Source organism: Amphimedon queenslandica, unplaced genomic scaffold (genome assembly GCF_000090795.2).
Source record: "Amphimedon queenslandica unplaced genomic scaffold, v1.1 AMPQUscaffold_12032, whole genome shotgun sequence".
Classification (NCBI taxonomy): domain Eukaryota; kingdom Metazoa; phylum Porifera; class Demospongiae; order Haplosclerida; family Niphatidae; genus Amphimedon; species Amphimedon queenslandica.
Genome location: NW_003547729.1, coordinates 3909 through 13003, shown reverse-complemented (window position 1 = coordinate 13003; position 9095 = coordinate 3909). Strand labels below are relative to the sequence as shown.

At 32.4% G+C, this 9095-nt stretch overlaps 2 protein-coding genes and 2 long non-coding RNA genes across 4 annotated transcripts in view; 1 reads left to right on the top strand and 3 right to left on the bottom strand.

The window, feature by feature from the left end:
* Positions 1 to 2222: 2222 nt before the first annotated feature.
* Positions 2223 to 4112, top strand: LOC100636554 (polyamine oxidase-like). The gene has a single exon (XM_020004689.1). It carries the CDS (start codon positions 2405 to 2407, stop codon positions 3950 to 3952), a length of 1548 nt encoding a protein of 515 aa, XP_019860248.1. The 5' UTR covers positions 2223 to 2404; the 3' UTR covers positions 3953 to 4112.
* A 291-nt stretch (positions 4113 to 4403) lies between these two features.
* On the bottom strand, positions 4404 to 4585 carry LOC109588541 (uncharacterized). The gene is made up of 2 exons (XR_002188232.1): positions 4506 to 4585; positions 4404 to 4457 (listed from the first exon to the last, which is right to left on the bottom strand). It is a non-coding gene; the product is annotated as an uncharacterized LOC109588541 (long non-coding RNA).
* A 1099-nt stretch (positions 4586 to 5684) lies between these two features.
* Positions 5685 to 9095, bottom strand: part of LOC109588538 (ring-infected erythrocyte surface antigen-like) — a 4234-nt gene continuing 823 nt past the window's right edge. The window contains exons 4-8 of the mRNA XM_020004688.1: positions 7245 to 7289; positions 6627 to 6659; positions 6544 to 6573; positions 5949 to 6048; positions 5685 to 5750 (exon numbers count right to left, since the gene is read on the bottom strand). Of these exons, the coding sequence (XP_019860247.1) occupies positions 5974 to 6048; positions 6544 to 6573; positions 6627 to 6659; positions 7245 to 7289 (183 nt within the window). The 3' untranslated portion in view covers positions 5685 to 5750; positions 5949 to 5973. The remainder of the gene's footprint in view (positions 5751 to 5948; positions 6049 to 6543; positions 6574 to 6626; positions 6660 to 7244; positions 7290 to 9095) is intronic.
* On the bottom strand, positions 8122 to 8786 carry LOC109588539 (uncharacterized). The gene is made up of 5 exons (XR_002188230.1): positions 8766 to 8786; positions 8639 to 8718; positions 8384 to 8597; positions 8272 to 8331; positions 8122 to 8223 (listed from the first exon to the last, which is right to left on the bottom strand). It is a non-coding gene; the product is annotated as an uncharacterized LOC109588539 (long non-coding RNA).

The window sequence follows — 9095 nt, the reverse complement described above, 5'->3', positions numbered from 1 at the left end:
TGCACAATTATGATCTATAAGGAACTCACTGATACTCAGTAAAAAAAATTTTGGTTACTAGATATTTTAAAATTGATAAATAAACAGCAAATTCAACAGAATTGGTAGTAGTGTTAGGTAGATGCTGCTAATAAAACAGCTTCATTCTTACAGTATTCAAATATAAATACCGCATGGGGTCATGAGTTTTGTACGTTTCACAATTTTAAAAATTGCAATAAAAATTACTTTTAATAAAAAAAAACAAAATGGAAGGAATTATTCATAACCCACAAAACAGTAGTCCCTGTTGCTAAAAATCTAGCATTATAATAGTGCATGGGTGTAGACTTCTAATAACAATAATAATACTAAAAATAATAATACGATATTACTTCTGATATGTTGAACCATTAATAATGTACATTTGAACTGAAGTCCTGCTTCTTGCATTGGCCATTATAGTTGTCTCAGTTGACGTAAATCACATTTGTTCATTCTAGTAGTAGCCCATTAGCATTTAGCAAGTATAATTGGGAGACAATGTACCTTTCAGCCAAAGCTGCTGAATCAACCTTTCCTTTACTGGAATAATAGACAACTATAATAGTGCAAAATGTTCTATACAATAAAAAAATAAAAAGACACCGTAATTCAAAATAATGGTAAGAAAATTGCAAATACAAGAAACTTCTCATCTAATATTAACACTACTATCATACAAATATTAACACTACTATCATACAAATAAGAGCCAAGCCTGGGGTCATATGTACCAGGCAATGAAGCATGCAGGAACAAAAATAAAAAAATTCAATTACACAAGCAGAACTGCATAAATTAAGAAACCAAAGGGGGTAATCAGTAAAACAAGAGCAATTAGACATACATGTACTTACTTGAACAACTTCCTCAAACAAATCACAGAAAGTTGTCCAGTGAGAGGAGGGAGAGGTGAACACAGCTCGCAGTGTAATCTATGCATGAAAGAGTTCAAAAAATAACTTAAACTTATCAACAATTACGATAGTTTTAGTACAAATACAAACCTAATGATGGCAGGTGAGCTAGTCACACAAGCCTAATCATTTTCCAGCCTACCAGCAGTCCACCCAAATGACTAAAGGCTGGGGAATGGTCAAGCTAGCAAGACTACGGTCATACCGTATAGCGCGAAATTTTGGAGGGACTAAAATTTGGCGAATTGCTAAATTTTGATGAATGGTGAATTTCAATTTGGCAAATTTGTGGCCATGTGCCATTGAGCATGCAAATAATGGCTCAAAATGGCAGATTTTATTTTGGCGAACGGCTATCTAAATGCCAAATTCGCTAAATTTAATTCCCTCCAAAATTTCCCGCTATACTGTATGAGCAGGTTTGTTTTTTTATCAATTTTCAACGACTATAGACTACGTGAACTATAATTGCTGTGTGTATAGGGTGGCTCTGGGTGAATCATTTCTGGCAGTAATTGGAGGTGGTCAATTTTTTTAGAAAATAGCTTTAAAAGTATGACTCATATCTTTGTATGTTGCTAAAGTTGCACTTATTCTAAACTATAAATTTATCATATAAAATAAAAAATTAATGACGAATCTGATAAAATTACGCAACTGCTGGAAATGCCCTAGTCTCATTGAGCATGATAAGTATGGCCAGAAACTTTTGAGGGATTAAACTTTGTGGATCCACTCACAAATCACTTTTTCCAGTTACAATAATAATAATGATGATGATAATAATAATAATAACTCTTCCTTTCTCTCCTGTATAAAACTGTGTGTTCATTATAATTTATAACTTTATTAAGTATTTTATTTCTGTATTTATGTTCTCTATTAGCGATTGTGTTATTTTTCTTGTTGTTATTAAAAAAAATAATATAATGACTTTTAAAAATATAATTTTTTTTCAGATTTTAATTTTGTGAATCACAACAAAACCACTAAATTGGCGAAAGTTAAGTCCTTCACAAAAATTAATTTCCAGCTACATGGTAATAAAGAAAAGAATATTCAAGAAATACAATAAAAGCACCTCAGCCTCCTCTGTAGGTAGCAAAAACTGTATAAACTTTTATTTTTACATTCAAAAGGTTCGCTCTTAAAAAATTGAGTGACAAATTTAAGCTTCACTAATTTCAAGGTAGGGTTAATTAAATTTAATTAAAAAAATTCTAGGATTAATTTCACGACTTTTAAGTAGTTATAAAACTTATTAAAATTCTCTCTACCTTTAATGAAGTCTTTGCATATTATCTTGGTTTTTCTTGCTGCTAAAAGCACTCCAAACTTTGTCCCACCATAGCCTCACAAAGTCGCCATTTTGCTATGAACACACCTACTGGGCGGGGACTGGTTGCCTTGGTTGCTGCCCTGAAATTTCTTCCTTCCTCAATAGGTTAGTTGATTACTGATTAGTCATGGTAATGGATCGTCTTCTTGTAGTGTCCTTTCTAACTTGTCTCGTTATCAAAACCGCCTCCTCTTTGACGTGCCCATCTCAAAAAGACGCCGAAGTTCTTATTTTTGGTGCTGGTACGGCTGGAGTGACGGCAGCTAGGGTGCTCAGTGATCAAAACTTGAACAGTTTCAAAGTACTAGAGGCGTATGACAAAATTGGGGGTAGAATAAGAAACATTACTTTTAAAGGGGTTCAGATCGAGGTGGGTGCAAACTGGATCCACGAAGCACCCGCTAATACTGGGAGCAGAAGCAATAACGACAATCCAATATGGACACTGGCTCGCCATTCAGGCTGCTATGTACAGGGCGATGAATTTCAGGGAAGTTTTACATCGAGTGCTACCTACATGGATTTGAATAATAGACAACAATTTGAAACTGTCAATGTTGATAACATTGTGACGGAATATATGACAAAGTATGAGGAAGCAGTCGCAACTACTGGAACTAACACTGTCAGGCAAGGACTGAACATGAACGACTGGCGTCCAGATTCCCCCTTGAAGCAATTGGTTGAATGGAGTGAGTTTGATTTTGCTTATGCTGCAACTCCGGAAGAATCTGTAGTGTCTTTAACTGCCGAAAATGATAATATCAATTTTGGCGACCAGTGCTTCATAGTGACAGATCAACGAGGTTTTGCTTCAGTGCTACAGTGCATAGCTAATTTTGATCATCAGAATAAAATATTAACAAATACTGTCGTGACTAGTATTGACTGGAATGATGAGTGTGTATGTGCTGAGGTTATGGGGCAAGGCAGAATGTGTGGAGATTATGGTATCGTTACATTTTCTATTGGTGTACTGCAGAATTGGATTGCAAACAATAAATTCAATGGTAGCCTTAGCAGTGCAAAAATGAGAGCTATTACTAATTCAAGAATGGGCCTCTATTTGAAGATATTTGTTAGATTTCCAAGTGTTTTTTGGGATACCAATTATCACTACACTTTTCATACTAATTCAACAAGGCGTGGGTATTATCCAGTTCTACAACCAATTGGAGCATCACTCCCTGGGTCACCTCCTATTATACTCATGAGTGTCACTGGTGATGAAGCATTGAGGATATCACGCCTTAGCAAGGATGAGGTGAGGCAAGAGGTTGTTGCTGTATTACGCGAATGGTATAACAATGATAACATTCCTGAAATTACTAATGATGATATTGAATATTATGCCTGGAATACTGATGAGTTTTTTCTTGGTATGTATTCTAATAATCCTACTACTCTAACAATTGATGATAAACGGAATCTTGCAATGCCAGAAGGAAGGCTGTACTTCAGTGGTGAAGCTAACAGTATTGAACATGGTGGTGCAATCCATGGTGCCTACTGCAGTGGAATGGATGCAGCAACTAGTATACTAACAGCAAAGGGAATGTATAATGAGGCAAGCAATTCATTGCCTAAATGCCTACCATCTTCGGCTAAAAGTTTGCAAGCATCTATAATTACTCTTGCTTTGATTCTATTAGCTGGTATGTGGATAATGACATAGTTAACGGTAATGGTGTGATACTTTGTAGGATTCTGTTTATGCTAGAACTACTTGTAATTAATAATAATATTATTACATCAGACAATTTTTTGCCGAGTTTACAAGTTTAACTTTTTATAACATGTCTTGAAATCACAGTCAGTAAAAATGCTTAAATTTTCAATATTTTCCTTTGGTTTTATTTTATTTTATTTCTTTATAACATTACTTGTTGATGTTGAAATAATAATAATAAAATAATTGAACCGAAGTCCTGTTCCCTGTGACTGCTGTTATAAAAGAAAGTCTTTATATTTCTAGGTTGAGTCACAACTGACAATTTTTGTCTGTCTCTATAATAATAATGTATGAATTATTAAAGTTCAATGAGGCTTATATACATTGTACTAGGCTACTAGCAAACTAAAGTAGATCTAGTGTCTTTTTGATCAAAAGCTGCCAATCCTTTAGAATCAAAATAAGTTGTTTCCTTTGCTGAAATGATAGACAACTGGTACAAAAGATTCTGTACAATAAAATGGTGAGACAATAGTCTAAAAATAGTTTCCTTTACCATCATTCCAAATAATCCGGTCAGAAAATTGCAAAACATTAAAAATACAAAAACTTTTTATGTATTAAAGCTTACCATTGCATACTATTAGAAATAATTACATTCACTGTTATTATGCTAATACTAACCTTTAAAAAGACCCAGGGGTCATATGTACCAGACAATAAAGCAAGAACTAAAATTAAAAGAAAATTCAATTACACAAGCAGCAATACTGTGTTTCAAGTACCAAAGACAAGAAATTGCTTGCCATCAGGGTTTACCACAAAAATGATAAGTGAACTAAACAGGATGCTTCATGAGCTGAGAGCACTGCAATAGTACATGCCTCTTTAACAATTCATAGAAAATTAATCTTCATCGGAATCCACTCAAACTTTCTACAAAACAAGTTCATAAATATCAGAAAAAGTTGTAAAAATGGAAAATCTCAGCTAGTCATTTTAAAATTTTTTGCTGAAGACCTTGTACTATAGTATATGGACTTTGGTACATTTTTTGAGCACCTTTAAAAATTTTTTAAAAGGTAAATGTGATTAAAATCCACTCAAACTTTCTATACAACATAGCAACACGTATACATATCAGCAAAATTACAAAATCAAAATTTTTACCTTGTCATTTTTGACAAAATCTGGCCAAAGACGCTGTACTACTACAGTACAGGGACTTTGACCCAATTTTTGAGCAACTTTAAAAATTCATTACAAAACCAGTTTCAGTTGGAATTTGCTCAACCTTTTTACACTACATAAGAATATGTGTATGTATTAGAAAAAAATTAAGAATGGAGAATTCATTTTTGACAAAATTTTGATGCAATGGAGTGTAATCACCTGAACAGGAGAGGAAGAGCAGCTAAAGAAAATATAAACTAAAAATTTGAACTTACTCATTCCGAAGCCATTGTCAGAGGGTTTGGTGAACTGTGCTTTATAGTAACAAATCAACTAAAGACGTTTTACAACATTGCAATGCATAGTAGCAATTTTAATCAGGATTTAGGATAAAAATTAACAAAATTATGAATGTGTATGTGCCTATAAATTATTTTTAATTGCATATTCACTATAATAAAAACAAAAAAAGGAACAAAAAACTATACAACTAAAACTAAAACAAATACAATAGATAATCTTACTAAAACAACACTACTCTACATACATGTACATTGTACATTATAAGAATAGTGCCTGAGCCAAAAAATACTCTCTAAATTGAATCTTCTTGTTCCGGCTCTAAAATCTAAAACAATAAATAAAAAGCACATTGATGTCTGTATATTTTTAAAACATACTAATTCAAGGCTTTTAGCAAATTTAGGTTTCTAAAACAATGAAAATGATACTATACTGGTACGTGTATACTATTAACAATTTTAAAAGGTTTCCAGTATTTTAAAACAATAAAAAGTAGATTAAGACAATAATTTTGTAAACATACCGATTGAACTTTCATAGAACTATATCTAGTTTTCCCCTCTATAAAAATAGTGAAAATACATGTATACTATGCAAAACATACCGAAGGAGGTCTTTGAGTTCTGTAAAATAATTAAAAAATACATTAATTAAACCAACATTATGTATACAGTGTATTGTACAAAACATACCAGATTAAAGCCTTTAGTCTTTTAAAACAATTTAAAACCAATAGATTAACATTGCAAAAACACTAATTTAAAGCTTTGCTTAACAACAATAAAAAAGTTAAATACATGTATGTGTATTGGGCAAAAATTCCCAAAATTCTGATCACTTACTGAGTCAGAATAGACCACTGATTAATATTTTTCAGGGTAAAATTTTACAAATGAATCTAATCCATAGCTCCTGCACTAATTGCTTGCAATCACAAAAGTAACTGATATGAATTTAGCTTCTAACAATGCTTAACGCTTGCTATTGCAAGTTTAAAACAAACAAATTAGACAATAACTTTTTGTAAATTTAGCTTGTCCTATCCTAGAATATTATAATAGTTATTTGTTTTACTGCAGAATCTTACATTAAAACAACATAGCTGCTTTAAAACTTACGCATGGTATTGTGCTTGATTTCTTAGTAGACTACAAATGAATAAAACTGATATATAATAATTATTTTTGTGTATACTTTTTACCAATTGATCAGCAGAATTGTCATCAGCATCATCCTAAAGCAACAAATCATATATAATTCGAAGAAATTAAAGCTTTCATCTCAGCTCTCATAGAGATAGGAATAGGGGTAGGAGGGGCTAAAATTTTGGTTAGCATGTGTACAACCTGCATAGGCTTGATTATATATTGCAATTAAGTTGCAGTGTTTTAGCCTTTTAGAGCTATATGAAAACCAGACTTTAAGCACCTCAACTTTAACATATTCAATGGGTCATATTATTAATGCATTAATCAAGTCCCTTTAACTTTCAACTCATTCCTACCCCTATGGCAACTAGCTTGCACCCCATGATTTGCAAAAATTAAGTGTAAAAAATCTAACTTAACTAACTGTGTTTGAAATTAGCCTGGCCCCATCCCAGACTATCATATGTGGCAAGGTATGGGTAGATCTATATATATCTATAGAAATTCCTGAGTGTACATAAATCCTAATACTTACTTCTTTTATTGTAGAATCTTACATGCACACTAAATCATTTTATGATACTCAAGTTGTAGTCTCTCCCTGACCCTTCGCTTACCCGCAAGTAGCAAAGGGGACGGGGCGAGACTATTCAAGTTGCTGCTTAACTTACTGCTAGTTCAAATGATTTTGATTCCATCCTGGATTTCATGAGAAGCTACAAAAATAACAGCAAAATTATTTTGTGCACATTGTTATAGAACATACTGGTTGATCAGTAGAGTTATCATCATGATCATCATCACTCTAAAACAAAAAAAACAACTTATCTCATACTTGAAGAGACAATATAACAGCTCTATAGAAACAGGGTAGTAGAAAAGGCTGAAAATATGGTGGCCAATGATAAGGAAATTAAAATATACAAAATATTTTAATTGGATCTGTAACTATTTAATATTCATTTTATGGTTGATACAGGTCATATTTTTAAAATGTAAGCAAATTAAATTATAGATAAAACTCACTGGACAGGTGCACTTTAAATGTTATGCATAAAATTTACCTGATCACTTTCAGACACATCATGAGGTCCAATTTCAGATGCATCATGAGGTTCAATTTCAGATGCATCATGAGGTCCAATTTTAGACGCATCATGAGGTCCAGTTTCAGACGCATCATGAGGTCCAATTTTAGACGCATCATGAGGTCCAGTTTCAGATGCATCATGAGGTCTAGTTTCAGATGCATCATGAGGTCCAGTTTTAGATGCATCATGAGGTCCAGTTTTAGACATATTATGAGGTCCAGTTTTAGATGCATCATGAGGTCCAATTTCAGACACATCATGAGGTCCAGTTTCATATGCATCATGAAGTCCAGTTTCAGACACATGATGAGGCTCAATTTCAGATGCATCAAGAGGTCCAATTTCAGTGGTGATTGGGTTATATGCTTTTGGAGACTAAACAATCAAATCCATAAGGTCACGATGATAGTGAATATGTAATAGTTATAACTTACTAGACTTACTTCATCTTTGGGTAATTTTCTTTTCTTTATACAATAACATAAGAATACCAAAATACATGTAAAAATTATTAGTACTAGAATAGCAAAAATGCCACCAATAATAGCTCCAGCAAGAACTGTGTAATAAAATTAATAAATTGTTTAGTTAGAATGTTAATTGTAACCTGGCATAGATACTTTTGAAGATGATTGTGTATCACTGATAGTAACATTAGTAGTAGTTTCTATAAATAATACATTACATTACATTATGCTGCATGATAGATCTAGACTTACCAAATGTTAATAAAAATGGTTCACTTCTACCAATAGCATTACTAAATACAATTATAACTGAGCAGCTAGATTTATAATGTGGCATTGGTACTAATCCTGTTACATTATTTTGATAATTCACTATAAGATATATGTTATGAAATATAACAGTTCCATTACACTGTATAGTAACAGTAGCGTTCTCAGGAGCTTCACCAGTACACTCAACTATAATCTGTAACATTATGTCAAACAAAAAATTTATGCATCTCTTACTGGTATATTGAAATGGAGAATAACAGTGTTTTGAGTGTAGTTGCTAAAAGCCACAGTAGTATTCTTAACTGATTGAGGGACTATAAAATTTCAATTGGTGATTGTTCAATATAAAAACCAGTAGTACCTCTTTGATATGAGAATGTATTATTATTAGATATTCCTTCTCCTAATTCATTAACTCCAGTTATAACATATGTATAACGATGAATAAATAATTTTTTATCCACAAACTGATAACTGGTATTATATACTGATACATTTGTTAATAATTGGCCAGTGATATCATCATGTATTTTCAGCACATAATGTGTTATTGCTAAATCATCACGATCTATTTTAGGAGCACTCCAAGAAACATTAATAGTAGAACAGTTGTCTATTGAAGACTCAATCCTAGTAACTGGTCCTATTTGATCTAATAGCACAACAAGAAGGACTAAATTAAATAATGCAC

Coding starts and splice junctions, on each gene's coding strand:
- LOC100636554 (XM_020004689.1), top strand. CDS start 2,405: ATGGTAATGGATCGTCTTCTTGTAGTGTCCTTTCTAACTTGTCTCGTT.